The 17,825-nt window shown below is 37.6% G+C and overlaps 1 protein-coding gene across 2 annotated transcripts in view; it reads right to left on the minus strand.

The window, feature by feature from the left end:
* The window catches only part of DLC1 (DLC1 Rho GTPase activating protein), a 390,592-nt gene that overhangs the window by 170,168 nt on the left and 202,599 nt on the right, over positions 1–17,825 (minus strand). Inside the window, exon 1 of one of the 2 annotated variants that reach the window (XM_036077143.2) lies at positions 2,788–3,165. The exons of the other annotated variant lie outside the window; for it this stretch is intronic. Within the exon in view, the coding sequence (XP_035933036.1) occupies positions 2,788–2,926 (139 nt within the window). The 5' untranslated portion in view covers positions 2,927–3,165. Of the gene's footprint in view, positions 1–2,787; positions 3,166–17,825 lie in introns of those variants that run through there. 2 annotated transcript variants of the gene reach the window in all.

Raw genomic sequence — 17,825 nt, forward strand, 5'->3', positions numbered from 1 at the left:
GAATAGGAGTAAGAGAAACTCTGTGGGTTGTGGTTGGGCAGAAAAAGGCACTTCCATGGAAAGGAAGATACAATTAAGACAGTCTGTTCCCTCACTCCTTACAAGTTGAAGGCTTTTCCTAGCAGCAATTCTGTATTTCATTTACACAAGGACAGGGATCCTTAAAAATAACAGGCAGAATCCCTGTTTTATATATAAAGGATTTTAAGGTAAAGAAATGTTAATGATGGTTTTCATACATGACATCATGTGGGTTAGAAGAACTAGGAACTGTTAAGTTATGTAGAGTGTGTGTATTTGTGTGGGTGAGAGAGACAGAGGGAGACACACACATACAGGCAGAGAGAGAGAGAGAGAGAGAGATTGATTGATTGATTGAGAGAGAAAATAACCAAACAAGGAAACTTAAAACTTTGTCTCATGGCCAAATACGTTAAACCTCTGGAAGAAACTGAAATCTCAGATTAGTGTTTGAGAGACTTGATGAAAGTCAACAAAGTAATGATCATCATGAAAATAACACTTCAGGTAGTATTAAAAGGAAGTATTTTCCTCAGATGCTTCAAAACACTTGTTTACCTGTCCCTTCATTAATTTCACAACATGAAGTGAAGCAGGAGATTTGGACTTGGTACTACTCTGCAACAGAGGGCAGAGTGGTATGATATAAAATAAAGACTGTATCTGGTGTTTAGAGAAGTGACTTTTTGTGGATAACTCATAACTATCATTTAGCTTTGGTCGGCAGGAAGGTTGGGTGCAGAGAAGTTTAAGGAGAAGGAGAAAAGTAAGTGCTCTTGAGATCTGGATGTGCACCAAATTGGTCTCCATCTGACAAACACTGATTGAAGTCTGAGCCGTGTGCCAAGCACAGGGGAGGCATGAAAAGGGTCCAAGTCCCTAGTCACCAGTCAGTTGTGGTAGCCAAAATTCTTTCTTTCAAGTTTAGTACCTGGATTCTCTACTGTGTGAATTACCTAATAGGTCATACTCATCTTAGAAAAACTGGGCAATATAAAGAATTTCTTCAGTGGACATGGAGCAGGTAAAATCCTATTTGCTGTTAGAGCTGTGGAAATGTTTAACTTTCCTCACATATAAAAAGTAACTATTTTTCTTTAAGTGTTTTTCATTCGATCCTACATTTTTTACCCCATATACATATACACACATATATAAATGACAAGACAGGGGCAGCAACTTTCCAGGGATAATATCCTTATTCTAGGAGGTCAACAGCTGTCAAAATCTCATCATTTATGAAAATATAAGGGAAATCCTGAGAAGCAGGAATGTTTGATTTAGTCTTACTCTCGAGTTAAAACACCAAACCATAAGATATTTTTGTGTTGTCTTTAATAAGACATTATTTGTGGAACCTTTCTGCTTGTGACAATGGATTTGTCAAATAAGACAAAAATGAATGATCTACTTTTTTTTTTAAAGGCCAACCAATTATAGTTGTGGATTTTACATTCCCATATCCTATTTCTTAAACTTCCTCTGGCCATTTGCAAACTGTTATCACTAGATACTACAGCTTAAAAAAACCTTATGGAAAGTTGGATTTCTTTAAGGCATCATATTTATTCTAAAGCCATAATAAAATGGCTAAATTTAAAATATTTTGCTCTGTCTCCCGTACTTTATGATTAGACTTGACATTGTTTACCCTGCCCTGTACTGGGCAATATTGTTTAGTTTAACAGAGAAAGATTTTCATGAGCATTTAGGACAAGCTTATAGCCTACGAAGGGATATAACTAGCATGTTATCTTCATAATCTGTTATCACAATCACAACCCTTAAATTTCCCTCTCTTCAAGTCATGTCAGGACTATTATGTGAAAATCAAAGGACCTTTTATGAAGAACGCACAGTGCAGAAATCTGTTGACACTTGGAGGCCACTTGTAATATTTTTAACAATTCAGAACTCCACCACAGAATATGAAAAGCAACTAGATTAACCAAAAAGGTTAAGAAAATTTCATCTCTGACCCATTCACGTAGATGACATAAATACAGAGACTTACAGAGCAAACAAGGAGGAGCCATGAAACAGGACTAGGATACCTGTCTTGAACTCAGAGAGATTATTTTATCGTGAGATGCTATTTTATATCAATTTACATTCTTAATACCAGGATCAGGCAGAAGTTGTTTGTTTAGTGTACCCCTTAAAACACCGTCTGCCATTTGGTTGCTGTCACATGAGCCCTAATAAGCCTGAATTGCACCACTGTATTTATGTTTTATTATATTTCAAACGCCTGCCTCTAGCATACCTGACACCCTCTTGGAACTCAGAGCAGCTCCAGGCTGCCAGAGGAAATGCCAGCAGGCTTTCACTGGGCAGCGCAGATCACTCCAGGGACACACAGCCCTTCTCCAGCAGAGACCAGGCCACCTGGGGCCAGACCAGCCCCACCACGGACCCCCGCCAGCACAACAGACCTCGCTGCTTCTGCCTGCCACGGCTCATCACCGCTGATTTCCTGACACTCAAAAGGACCTTGCTTTTCTTTTCAAGGTTAAAAAAAACCACACCTCTCATAAAACCTTATCTAGAAATAATCAGACCAGAAACCAGAGAGGCATTAGAGAAAAAAACCAGCCCAGAAACGTTAAATACCAGAGGAAGGTAGATGGAAAGCATTGCCATGACGGTGATGAACTTTATCCAGCCGATGAGATCATTCATTAACCGAGTTAATATCTGCGTCTGTGCACTGAATTGCTTTCCTTTTAATACCTCTCATCCCTCCCTCCCCCTCGCGCCCCTCACCTGCCAGCCTTCTGTCTCTGGTGTTTTTCCAAATAACATCCAGGGCTCTAGCCGTGGAGTCTCGGATGTGATCGCTAAAGGACCTCCGGAGAGGGGCTCGCAGGGGCCAAGCCATCACGTGGGCCTCGGGGTCCCCCATCCACGCGCAGGGGACTTCAGCGCAGCCCGGGCGCCGAGACCATGCTGGCCTCCTCGCGCTGCAGACGTCCTTCGCCGCCTGCGGGCTGTGGCTCTGGCGGGCGGCCGGGCTGCGTGCGCGCCGGGCCCGGGGGCGAGCCGCGAGCGAGCCCTGCGCCCTCAGGATCCCGGCATTGCGGCTCGCGCTGCGGCCCGGGAAGCGCCGACTGCAGGCGGCCTCCTGGACGGCCGCCAAGCGCGCGCGGCTGCCACATCTGGAAGGGCTTACAAATGAGCCAGCGACACGCTCGCGCAGCGCTCGGGCTGCCTTCGTGGCTATCTAGATGATTCTAGCTTCCTGTGTAATCCAATAACTTGACTCTTGGTACAAGCTCGGCCGGTCGTCTATTTAATAACTTGTCTCCTTCCCTGGCAATCCAGGTTAACCTTGCACTTTTGAAGGAAAAGGCAGAGCAGGAGGCAAAAAAGTGAGGGAGGGAGACGAGGGGTGGCAGGTAGGGTTCTCTTCAGCTTTTCAAGGTAAATTCTCATTCACCTTTGCATTTGATTAACTCATTTGTGTTTTTTTTTTTTAATTTTTAATTTTTTTAAAAAAATTTTATTTTATTATGTTAATCACCATACATTACATCATTAGTTTTTGATGTAGTTTATTACCTCGTGGTTTTAGATTAGGCTGTTTATGACAGAGAAAGTTCAACCTTTAGTTGTGGGTGAGGGAAGGAAGGCTGTAGCGAGCATCCTACACGTCAGTCTGGATTCTCTCTAGGAAATGGATACCTGAGTTTTAAAGGAAACACTAATCACCTCCTCATATCTCCCTTCTAACTATGCTTCTACTTACTTTAAGTGGTGTAATCAAATAATTCTAGGTTTTGCCTCTGAATAAGGTTCAAATGTCCCCCGGTTTTGAAAATCTTTTAGTTCCAAGTAAGCAAACTTCATCATTATAATTGCACATCAAAAACTCTCTCCCAAAGGGTAAAAAAAACTGCCAAGCACCATGAAATCAAAATATGGGTCAACTGTTTCTTTAACAAGATCTGTTTTTGAGTTTCTAAAATGCCGAATAAATCTATTTCTTTGCCAATGAATTTGGTTGATTTTCTGCTTTTTTATGCAGTATTAATCCTCTCCTCTCTCACTCTCCATTAAATGCCATCTTTTAACTTTCAAGGTTTGGCATGGAGGCTGACTATCGGCATCACCATAGTATCTAAGGGCCAGTCCATAACCTTTGCGAAATTAGAAAATGCTGTAAAAGTACTTTGTAAATTGCAAAGTACCATGTGAATGCTAATTATTATCATAATTGTTTTTATGCACGAAATCCTTTTCAACTTACACTGATCTCCTGAGTCCCCAAATTTCTACAGCATGCAACCTCTTTCCCATCAACTTTGACAACTTAATTATACAAAAGATGATAATTAAAATAGCGAGATTGTGCTCATGAGTTATAGCTAACACTTGTAGCACTGCTTATTAGTAACCCACATGTCTTCAATCATATTGTTCCCAAATTGTTAAAGCCCATGAGTCTCTCCAACAGAGAATGTGCATCTCGATATTGTCTTCTTTGCCTTATCATTGGGCTGGGCATAGATCAGGAGGCAACAAGTACTAACTGCTGAGGTATGTGGACTTCTGTGCCCCGTGGGAGCCAATTCCGAAGGAAAATTCTCCATTAAAAAAAAAATATCTCAAAAAATTTGATTGCCTAATACATGGCTCTATTTTAAAACAAAGTACTGGAAGTCTGCGTGTGCGTGCGTGGATGTGTGTCTGTGTGTGTGTGTGTGTGTGTGTGTGTGCGTGTGTACGTATGTGTTTCTCCTTCAAAGAGGTCTGGGCACCTTGAAACAGGTTGATTCATTTCCGGTCAGGTTGAACAGGGCAGGTCTGTTTGTAGAGGAACAGTATGAAGTAACCATAGCATAAGTAGTGAACCACACTCTGCGTTAGGCATGGGGAAGTTGAGGATGAGTAAGACATCAACTCTGTCTTTGAGGAGCAATTCCATTGGCCACAAATCATTTCAAAATAGTGTCATAAATTCTATGACAGAAGCATGTACCAAGTATTATGGTAGCACAAAGAAGGAAAAGGTGGCTTGGATTCCTAACTCTTCTTAAGCACTGACCTCACCTAAATTTCCAGTCTAGATTTACAACATACAACCATTCTCAGCACGAATATCAACAGCTGATGGTATGAGTCATGCAAAGTGACTGACTGTGATGGCATGAAGTTTTTCTATACCCAAACACAGAACAGGAAACACCATTTATTGAGTCCTATGACATGCCAGAAACTCTTCTAGCACTGTAAATAGATAGACCCACCTACGTAGACCCCATAGGTATTATTATCTCCTCTTTAGAGATGAGGAAGCTGGAGGGCAGAGAGAAGAGATTTGAGAAAGGTGAAATAGTAAATGCCAGACCTAGGATTCATACCCAGAGCTGTTTGCATTCAAAACTCATTAGCCTCCCAATCAACTTGATTGCTCATAAATTAAATGACATTAAATGACAGTGATGATAACGACCCATTAGGGTTTATCTAGGCTCAGCTGATACTAAGGTAAAGGCCAAAACTCTTTAATCTTAGCCAAATAAAATCACCACTGGGCCCATGGTGTGAAAGAAGCCTGAGTCTCAGAGGGGTTTTAGATGATCCCAGCTATGAAAACTGAAGGGCAGTGAATCAAGAGAACAAAGGCCTAGTCAACACATATTGCTTAATGATAGGACACTCCAAATGATCTCCAAAGTATTCTAAAATACCCTCCTCCTCCGTGACACGCTCTTTCAAAGACAATACTCCTAGTACTTCACTGTAGCTCATCTCAGCAGGTATTAAAAAAGCCTACTTATTCTAAGCACAGGTTCCATTTGGTAGAAGAGTCCAAAGACCTAACCTAATATATATATATATATATATAAACTTACGAACATAAATGTAACTTTTATAAAATGACAGACTATTGGAGAAGGGGAGCACAGCTATATTTTCAAGCAAGGCGGGCTTAATTATTGATTTTACCATATTCCAAAGTAGGGCTGGCAACTTTACCCCTCATTTCTAAAAACTCATTAAATTCAAATTTCATTGTGAAGATATTTCAACTCTTTGTAAATGAGTCTCAGCCATGTATCATGGGTATGATGTAAAAACTATCTAATACACTGCCAATTTTAAATTATTTTTATTTTTTGTTTTCTGGCTGTATTTATTGGCCATTAGAAGAAACGTTCCATGCAGAAGAAGTGCTTTTCAAAATTCACCATTTATAGAATAATTCCTCAAGTTTTATTTCCACAAATTTCAAATAATCCAAGTCTCTTCTGACTAAGAGGTGAGGATAGTATACCATAATTAATGTTATCTCAGCTTGGCAGATGGGGAAAGTGGGAATATGAGAAGTTTATTGATTTTTTTTCAAATCCTGCTGGGAATTATAAGAGAAGTGAAGATAGCAACATTATGCTTTGATTGCTCTTCAGTTCCTTTTTCTTGTGATAAAGGGCTAATTTCAGCCATTGGTGGACCTGCTGTCTGACCTGGGGGACTCTTGTTTGTATATTAAGCCAGAGATTCTTGCTCAAGTATGTCCCTAATATTTTCCACTTAAGAAAACCATTCCATTTTGGTAATGTATTATAGATTTTATTTAATTTTGTCTAATTTATAATTTTTGTCTTCTTACTACAAACAAAATTTTAATCTTATAGTGTTTCTAGGTCCTATATGCTTTGATCTAATGTTAGGGACACCTTCTTTTCCAAGTCTGCGTAGCATAAATCCACTTTGGTCTTATGGCTACTCTTATTTGCTAACGCAACTCATTTAAGCCTCCTTTGGAGTAATGAGAACATTAGAATTACCCAAAGTGCTAGTAGGTTCCTTCAAAATAGTATGACTAATGATGGGAAATGAAATGTTTATTAAGAGTCAATGCCATGCTTATATCTGGGTCTTTGGAACAGGAAGGAAATTATTAAAACCCCATTTGGTTAAGCCCTGTGAGAGACCCTGTGAGAGACCTAGCCCCTGCAACAGGACAACAGGTTAAGTGAATGACAGTGGCTATCTGGCATAATAGGTCTGCTTAAGGGCTGCAGTTCCACAAAAGTTCTTCTCCATTATGTATCTATGTCTCCAAAAGCCCATGACAAAATTCGTAGTATGAAGCTTCTGTAACTCTGAGGACTATATAAATGGTTCCTATTTTTTTCCAATGAAGAATGCCTAGCATATAGGTTACATGCTGCCAATCCCTGTTTCCATTTTGAATTTTGTTTATTTAGCATGACCATCTTGAGTGCATTTACTCTGGTGCAAGTGGCAATTTTGTTTGTTAATTCGCTCCCACAATTGGAACCCTAAGGATTTCATTCAGTTTGGTTGAGAATCTCCTCTGTGATAAATTGTTAAATATCTTCAACCAAAGAGTTCAAGGCAAGGTTATTTACACTATCAATTAGGTATCTATTGATGCTTGATAGACCAATAGACCACAAGGACAATATTCTTCAAACTGGTGATCTCCAACCTGAGGGCAGACAAGAGTCTCTTTGGAGGGCAAGAAGAAAACCTTAGAATCTATGTCTATTTATAAAGCTCTTTGAGTTTTTCTATTTTTCTAATATATAGAGGACACAAATACAGTGATTTATGGATAAAATTTATAAATAAATGTATATATTGGGGTTCTAAACTCAGAAACTAATGGGAGTTAGCAATCAAAGATCTTCAGAGACTATTTCTCTACAAATCCTGATATATACCAAAATCACACTATCTTTCAGAATAAAATCAACTTGTTGGGGGAATACTGTTGAGTAATACATGTTTTTTTTCCCCCTCATATTCACTTCTTGTGATACATGAGGAAAGTAAAAAACAAGAAGTGAATATGAGGAAAGAAAAACGTTCTTTTCTTCCTGACACAATAATACCTTCTTTCCTTTTTAACTACTGAATCTCATTACTAACTGCTTTCGGAAACAAAGTTCTTCATCTGGGCTGAGAAAAGTCACCTTGCCTGTGAGGAAGGAAACTGCTCTATACTGAATGTTTGTGTTCTCCTCCAAATTCATATGTTGAAACCCAATCCCCAATGTGATGGTATTAGAAAGTGGGGCCTTTGGGAAATGATTAGGTCATGAGAATCGAGCCATCGTGAATGGGATTAGTGCCCTATAAAAGAGAACCTGGGGTCCTCCTTGCCCCTTCTCCATGTGAGGGCTCAGCAAAAGATGGTGTCTATGAACCAGGAGGTAGGTCCTCACCAGACACCACATCTGCTGGCACCTTGATCAACTTCACAGCCTCTAGACCATGACAAAAAAATTTCTATTGTTTACAAGTCACCCAGTCTACGGCATTCTGTTAAAGCAGCCCAAATAGACTAAGGCAGAGACAGACCTTATTTCAGTCCTGCCCCTTGATAGCTTTGTGATCTTAGGACAGCATTTTCACAATTGCTATAAAGGGGATTAACTAGATCCCTGATTCTGGTACAGAAGGGGATGGAAGTAAAGCATACAGGATCCCACAGGATGGGGCCTGTCCTACTGAAGTGGGGTAGGACTTCAAAAAGATTAAAACAAAAAGGTTAAACAAAAAGGTTAAATAACTCTACTGGGGTAGGTGGTCTCATTCCTCTTCTAAAATGTATCTCCATAGAATCTAACCTATTAGTAAATTAATTGGCCATTTTTACACTTTCCTCAAGCTATTTTCAAGTTGCTTTGAATATGTGTCTTTGGAGTTGTTCATTTGTTTGTTTTGGTTTACTCCTCTCTCAATTATTTCCTTTCCATTTTTTGTTGACTAGTTCACTCTAGTTTTCTATACTAGTAATTTTGACAGAAAGACAGGAAAGAAAAAGTACTCGAGAATGGGAAGAAGAAGTAGTGATGCTTCCAGAATTTTTTTTTAATGTAAGGATATCCGATTTTTTTTCTGTGTCATGATTTCAGAAGGTTAAAATATTTTCAGTTCTATAGAAAAATTAACAGGGATGCATCACCAATACTAGTGCTAAAGAAATAATAATCTATAATTTATATTGCCTTAGCAAAGGATAGGCTATCTACTGGTAAAATAAATTTCAGACATAGTTAAAACTTTAGGAGGAAATTTAGCAAGGAAATGTCCTTGCTCTTATTCTTCATTTTCTTTTATTCCTTTTATTCTTCCTTTTGTCATTTTATTCTCGTATTGTTTATTCTTCACAGTATAACATTTCAGTATATTATGAATTAAAGGAGTCCAACATAATGACACAGAATTACAGTGACGTAATTTCTCTGCTTACTGAGACTTAGAGTATATTATGACTATTTGAATTGCTTTTAAATTGCATTTATTTCAATTCATACTAGTTTTATATGTATCTTTATGTTGACATTGGAACCAAAAAAATCACGCTCTTGCTGATTCTGAATAAAAGATTTCCTTCTGAGAAACAAAAATAAATATTCAATGCTTTGTTTTACCTTCATGTAAACTCACTGCCACAAGTCTCTATAAAGAATGCCAGATGTTGATTATCTTTTGGATCTTAACAATTATCAATAGCCTCTAATAATATGCTATGCTAACTATAAAATCAAAAGCAATTTGGGATAATAACTGAATGGTATACTCGAGCATATGCATTCAGGGATAATTTTGAAGTCAGACCAAACAGGAACACAAATATTTTCTATGTTAATATAACCTATTGATTATACCTTTTCAACCATATTATTAATAAATGTTATTTATTAATAGGACCCCCAAAACACTGCCAGTACTAACAGGTTTGAATGTTTTCATAAAAAGTTATTTCACAGGTTGCCTTAGCTTTTGTCCATGAAAGGATCCTGATGATATGCCACCACCCCCACCACACATACACAAAATATAAAATAATGTTTTTCAGAAATTGCACAATAGGTAATGCAGGACTGTGATTTCTGAGAGTTAAAAAAAAAAAAAAAAAAAAAAAGATGAGTTCTACCATGGCTCCAGCTTATTGCCTGGGGGTATTTTCTAGCCACAGAGTAAAGAGAGGAAAACCAAACATAACCTGAGAATCCTGAGGTGATAGACATCAGAGTTTATGGAGACTGAAGCAATTAGAATTTGCAAGTCAGAGTACCAAATGGGTTAGCCTGGTGATGGGTACTGGGGAGGGCACGTACGGCACATAACTGGGTGTTATATGCAAACAATGAATCATGGAACACTACATCAAAAACTAATGATGTAATGTATGGTGATTAACATAACATAATAATAAAAAAAACTGTAAAATATAGATGATAACACCAAGAAAAACAAAAGAAAACTAATGATGTATTGTATGGTGACTAACATTAAAAAAAAAAAAAAAAGGTTAAACATACCCTTACCAACTAAATCCACTCAGGTATTACTCAAAAGAAATGATAACATATATTTGTACAAACACTTGTATGATATTGGCAGCACCTTCTTCCATTTACAGATAATTCTATAAAAGACACAACTTGTGATAGACATTAGCTCAGTGCTCGCCAGAGGCTGGCGATGAGGGAGAGGGTAGGGTGAGATTCACTATAAGGTACATGAGGGTTATTTTGAGGGTGATGAAAAAAAAAGCAGAATGATAAATGGAAATATTTTCAACATAAATAACCAACAGAGTGTTAATATCTATAATAAAGCACTTCTACAAATCAGAAAAAGCAAAATAGAAACAACTCAATTGAAAAAATTAATGGATTTTATGAGAAAGCATTTTACAGAACATATGGAGATGACAGAATTGGGAAATAGATGCTCAGGGTTCACATTTTGATACCACTGAAAATTCTGGGATAAAAGCAAATCATCAAAACTCTGAAGCTTTGAGGATCAGATATAAGTCTTCACAGAGAGGTGGGGAGGAATCTGCTGCTTAGAGTGTGATTACTGGCTTGGAGTGTGTATGGAATGTATATAAGGAAATAATATCCCAGTGCTATGTTACTGGGCCAAATTGTATGAGAGAGTTTTATAATAAGGCACTTTAGATACTATTAATAATAAAATTTATTTGAATGGTGTCATGAAAGACTCATTCTATGTTGAATAATTATTAGTATAATGTCATGCAATGTTATTAGTATTGGCATGTTATTAGCCAAAACAATAAAAAGATTTCAACTCAATAATGACAGGTTACTATTGGATTCCACTATTATATTAGGATATGTTATTTGTGTGGATATATATTCCTTTCTGAGGCACCTAATGGAAACTTAAAAATATGATTATTTAAGTAAACAGGTATTTTGCTAACATTAGCAGAAAAAGAAAATATAATTTTCACAGTCTCTTCCTGATAAATAGGAAGCCAAAAATCTCTTCACATATATTTTAAGCAAGAAAAAAAAATAGGAAAAAAAATGAAACTCTTACTTTTCTGAATGGCAAAAAAAAAAAAAAAGAGCTAAATAAATACAAGTCAGAAGAAGAAAGTAAAAAAGAAAAGTTTTGAGAAAAGGAAAAATAGTAGAATTAAGGGAGATGGAACTCATTTGCATAAATTATGCTGTACAGGAAGTGGCAGTCTGCAAACTTCACCTGAAAAAAAGGAATCTGCATAGAAGGTTGAGCATACTCCCTACTGAAGAAAAAAGCAGATGATGGAGGGCAGTGGAGATTATTAGCAAGTGCTTCTTTTGGACAAATTCTTTTTTCTTTTCTTGTTTTTATTATTTATTTATTTATTTATTTATTTATTTATTTATTTATTTATGTGGGGGGAGGGGGAGACCCTCATTAACAGACTTAGGAAACATGGTGCCTGCACTGCTTCCTTAATCTTGAATTGGAGACTCAGGGGGTTCTTTTTTTTTTTTTTTTTAAGATTTTATTTATTTATTTGACAGAGAGAGAGTGGGAGAGGGAATACAAGCAGGGGGAGTGGGAGAGGGAGAAGCAGGCTTCCCACCAAGCAGGGAGCCCAACGCGGGGCTCAATCCCAGGACCCTGGGATCATGACCTGAGCTGAAGGCAGACGCTTAACAACTGAGCCACCCAGGTGCCCCAATTCAGGGGTTTCTGACCCTAATTTTCCCTCACACTCACTACTGGCTTGAGCTTCTTGATCTTTGAGAATTTTTGTTTATTTATTTTTTTAAGATTTTATTTATTTATTTGACAGAGAGAGAGCACAAGCAGGGGGAGCAGCAGAGGGAGAGGGAGAAGCAGACTCCCCGCTGAGCAGGGAGCACGATGCAGGACTCTATCCCAGGACACTGGGATCATGACCTGAGCTGAAGGCAGACGCTTAATCAACTGAGCCACCCAGACGTCCCCCTTTGAGACTTTTTAATGTGAGGCCAATTGCTGGTCAGAGTCTGGATGAATGACTAGAGATGAGCATAGAAATCTAGAGGAAGCATTTAGAAACTTCTTATAGTAGTTGGACAGAGTAATTTTATGTGTGCTGAATCTAATGATAAAACACTTTGGCTTCTATGTTTTTTGTTTTTTTTTAAAGATTTTATTTATTTATTTGACAGAGAGAGATAGCGAGAGAAGGAACACAAGCAGGGGGAGAGGGAGAGGGAGAAGCAGGCTTCCTGCGGAGCAGGGAGCCCGATGCCGGACTCGATCCCAGGACCCCGGGATCATGACCTGAGCCGAAGGCAGACGCTTAACGACTGAGCCACCCAGGTGCCCCTGGCTTCTATGTTTTATGCTTTGTGTCCCCTCCACCAATTTTATTTTCTAGTACTCTATTTTCATATTTTAAAATGGTATGTGTCACCAGAAGAGTGAAAAAAAAAAGGTCACCATAAACAGTTTAGGAAAACTTGCTCTAAATATATGTATAAAATACCTAGAGATAATAATTATTTGCATGTTTCAACGGGTGGTACTTTAGCTCTCATGTGTCTAGATGGAGAGAAAAGGTAAAAACACTGTTCTGTGCAGCATTTAATCAGCCTCTTAATTAAACGATTGTTGGTATTTGCACATTTCTTACTATTTGTTATTTACATGGAAGAGCAACATGGTAGGCATTCTTAATATCTCAAATTGGAAAAAATGTTTAAAGGAAATGTAAGCATTTTTGCTTTTGTAGTTTCATGCACAATGAGTGGTTCACATCTGGCACCAAGACTATAGATCATCAGCGATGCAAGAACGTTGCAAACTGAAATATTCAAAGAAAAACAAAGGATGGATGGTGGCAGGAAATAGAGCAGGCAAATTTGTCATTTAAGTGTAAAATATGATTATTCTAAAGTAAACCTTTTTATCTGACTGGTTTTTAGGAAATGGTTAGCATTTCTTAGGAGGATAATTTGCTCTAAAATCTGAAAATTGGAGATCTTTAGAAGAGGCTATTTTCATTAGTTCTCTAAATTCATGTATCTCTTCTTTATCTTAATGGTATCACTTGTTATTTATTATCATGAGCAATGGTTGAATTATAATAAAGCAGAATTCAATTTTTAAAAACATATCACCAAAAACAAAAGCACAACTCAAAAGCTTTTGACTTTTTCTTTCCAACCTCATTTACTAAATCCCCTGTAATATATACTATATCAAAAGTCCTTATGAATAGTTAGTATCTGATGGGTTTCTGGTATTGTAGTACATCATCTAAAAAAACCTGGGGTTTATAATAAACATGTTATTATGCAATGAAAAAAAAAAGACCTGGGGGTGCCTGGTTAGCTCAGGTGGTTAGGCGTCCAACTCTTGATTTCTACTCAGGTCATGATCTCAGGATTGTGAGATCGAGCCCCACGTTGGCTCCCCGCTGTGTGTGGAACCTGCTTGGGATTCTCTCTCTCCCTCTCCCTCTGCCCCTCCCCCCTCTAAAAAATAAAAAGATTGTTTCTGCCTCTTTTTCCTTTACTACTGACTACAGAGTTTAGAATAAGGATTTTTTTTTTTTTTTTTTTTTTTTTGCAGCTGGGATAGTACCACTGATTAATTTAATAAGATTTACTATTCTTAGTAAAAGTTACAATCACTCTCCAAGGCCTGATGAGTTTGGACCCATCCCATTTTTCCAGTTTTCTCTCCTTCCAAACACAAACTCCATGCTCCAGCTAGCCAGGCTGCACAATTGCATCATCGTTCCTTGTGCATTCCCACTGTTCTAACTTTGCCAACAGTTTTCCATGCCTAGAATTGTCTCTGATCTCCCTTTCCAGTTTTTCAAGGCTTTCCTTTCCCCCATGTCCTCTCTGGACCACTCCAGCCCAGTGAACTCTCTCAGCTCAATGTCTAGGGTGTCTTGAGTGTCTTGCCACTTAACTGTTATGACTTATCTTGCTCAGCAGGCTGGAAACATTCTGAAGGGATATGTTCTTAAGGTCTAGACCAAGGAAATCCCTAGACAACAGGAGGAAGAGCAGGACACATCAACATCACTTGTTCCTAGTCCTTGTTCCCTTTGCCACTGGCCCTCAGCTTTCTAGTGGAGGGGGGAGAAGTGAGAGAGAAAGAGGGTAGTGAAGAGAGTCGGATGGGCTGACGTTTGGCTGGACTTGGGTTAACCTGGAGCCGGGAAAATACATTCCATTAAGGGCAAGCTGAGGATTGTAGTCTTATTGGAGAATTAAAACATTTATATTCGTTTTCAGCAATATGTGGTAGTGATGTCACTTGGGCTGTTTCTAGGATTACAAAATTGAAAAGTAGGTAACGTTTGCTATGTCATTCCCCCATGTCCCTCCCTGAACATCTTCACACCAGAGATCTCTTCCTTTTCCCTAAGGCATTCAGTCCTTCTGCCATCTGACTGTCCAGAGTCACCACTGCATGGTGGTGTATTTCTTCACCCTCAATGTCCCCCCATCTCACAGTCTCACAGAGATCAGAATTCTGTTATATGGGTTCTTGATAAATACGCGCTGGGTTATTCCAAGAGGAAGTTTAAGCCCTAGGAGAGGAGGAAGTATAGAGCTGTAGAAAAACTTACGTATATATATATAACATTCCACATACAAGAGAGGTTATACAGGGTTTGTCTTTTTTTGTCTGACTTACTTCACTTAGCATGATGCTCTCGAGGTCTATCCATGTTGTCACAAATGGCAAGATTTCTTTCTTTTTTATGGCTGAGTAGTATTCCATCGTGTGTGTGTGTGTGTGTGTGTGTGTGTGTGTGTGTGTGTGTCTGTGTGTGTGTGTGTGTGTGTATAAAACCATTCATCCATTGATAGGTTATTTCCATATCTTGGCTATTGTAAATAATGCTGCAATGAACATGGAGGTGCATATATCTTTTTAAATTAGTATTTTCATTTTTCAAGATAAATGCCCCAAAGCAGAATTACTGGATCTTATGATAGTTCTATTTTTTAATTTTTTGAGGAACCTGTTTTCCATAGTGGCTGCACCAATTTACATTCCAACCAACAGTTCCCTTTTCCCCACATCCTTGCCAACACTTGTTATTTCTACTCTTTTTGATAATAGCCATTCTAACAGGTATGAGGTAATATCTCATTGTGGTTTTGATTTTCATTTCCCTGATGATTAATGAAGTAGAGCATCTTTTTATGTACCTGTTGGTCATCTGCATGTCTTTTTTGGTAAAAAACAATGTCTATTCAGATCTTCTACTTGTATTTTAATTGAGTTGTTTATTTATTTTTTGATATTGAGGTGTATGAATTCTTTATATATTTTGGTTATTAGCTCCTTATCAGCATATGATTTGCAAATATTTTATCCCATTCCGTAGGTTGCCTTTTCATTCTGTTGATGGTATCCTTTGCTGTGCAGAAACTTCTTAGCTTGATATAGTCCTGCTTGTTTATTTTTGCTTTTGTTTTTTGCTTTTGGGGTCAGATTAAAAAAATCATCACAAAGACTTATATGAAGGAGTTTACTGCTTATGTTTTCTCCTAGGAGTTTTATGGCTTCAGGTCTTACATCGAAGTCTTTAATCCATTTTAAGTTAATTTTTGTGTGCAAAAAGTAGTCCAGTTTCATTCTTTTGCATGTGGCTGTCCAGTTTTCCCAACACCATTTGTTGAAGAGACCATCCTTTCCCCATTGTATATTCTTGGTTCATTTGTTGCAAATTTATTGACCATATATACATAGGTTTATTTCTGCACTCTCTATTCTGTTCCATTATTCTATTTGTTTTTATATAGGTACCACACTGTTTTAATCACTGTAGCTTCATAATATAGTTTAAAAATCAGGGAGGGTGAAGCCTCTGGCTTTGTTCTTCTTCCTTGAGATTGCTTTGGCTTTTTGGGGTCTTTTATGATTCCATATAAATTTGGGGACTATTTGTTCTATTTTTATGAAAAATGCCATTGGAATTTTGATAGGAAATGCATTACATCTGCATGTTGCTTTGGGTAGTATAAACATTTTAACAATATTAATTCTTCCAATCCATGAACATGAAATATCTATTTATTTGTGTCTTTTTCAATTTCTTTCATTAATGTCTTGTAGTTTTCAAAATATAGGTCTTTCACCTCCTTGGTTAAATTTATTTCTAGGTATTTTATCCTTTTGATGGAATTGCAAATAGGATTGTTTTCTTAATTTCTCTTTCTGATAGTTCATTATTAGTGTATAGAAATGCAACAAATTTTTCTGTATTAATTTTGTATCCTGCAACTTTACTGAATTCATTTATTAGTTCTAACAGCTTTCTAATGGAGTCTTTAGGGTTTTCTATATGTAATGTCATGGCATTTTTACTTTTTCCTTTCCAACTTGGATGCCTTTTATTCCCCCTATCCCCCCTTCTTCTGCCCAATTGCTCTGGGTAGGACTTCCAATTATATTTACTACTTTAACATGTTGTTATCTTTAGTTGATTGGATAATGATTAGGTTGACTAGTGGCAAATATGTGAATATATGACATAATATGGCATCTTTGATTACTTTGCTTGTTCAATAAACTTTTCACATATATCTTTTCTCTCACCTTGACTGTAAGCTCTTTGAGGATAGTGTCTTAAATAGTTTTATAAGTCCAGTACACTATTTGGTAAAAATAGACACTCAGAGATATTTCTGGTTACATTTATAATAAAGTATAACCTTTCACTAGTGATTCAGTGTCACAATCATTTGTCTTAAGCTTTAGGATTTTGTTATGCAGTACAAACTTGGAAGTACATATTAAGATTGTATGCATGTGGCGGAAGAATAAATGGGAAACTTTCATTGACATTAAGCAGTGATGCCTCAAACTTTACTGTGGACAAGAACTCTCTGGGGAGTATATTACCTTCGAGATTCTTAAGCCTATGAGATTCTGAGTCAGCAGGCCTGGAGGTATCTAGGAATCTGAATTCTTAAAGAAGCATTCTAGAAAATTATGAGGTACATTTTACCAAACATTGCATTAAAAAGGTATGCCTTTGTTTTCTTTTTTTTTAAAAAACTTATTTATTTATTTTAGACAGAGAGAGTGTTAGTGGGGGAGAGACGGGGGGGGGTGGGGTGGAGAGGAATTCCAGCAGGTTCCACGCAGAGTGTGGAGCCTGATGTGGGACTTGATCCCAGGACCCCGAGATCATGACCTGAGCCAAAACCAAGTGTCAGAAGCTTAACCAACTGAGCCACTCAGGTGTCCTGGTATGCTTTTATTTTCAAATTACAGATGCTATTTTTCTTTTAAGCAAAAAATAATTGAGTGTCCTTTAGGTGCAGGACATTTAAAGATAAACTGGACATGGATTTTATGATATAATAGGGAGAACAAGTCTTAGTAATCATAATAAAGAACATAAAGGAATAAAAATCTTATGAGAACTTCAAGTCTAGTATTTGAGAATTCTGGGGAAAAGGGCTGATTTCAAAGCAGAGGAGGTCATGGAAGGCTTCAAAGGGGAGGTAAATATAGAAATTTGGAAACAGTATGAAAGG

Source organism: Halichoerus grypus, chromosome 3 (assembly GCF_964656455.1).
Source record: "Halichoerus grypus chromosome 3, mHalGry1.hap1.1, whole genome shotgun sequence".
NCBI lineage: Eukaryota > Metazoa > Chordata > Mammalia > Carnivora > Phocidae > Halichoerus > Halichoerus grypus.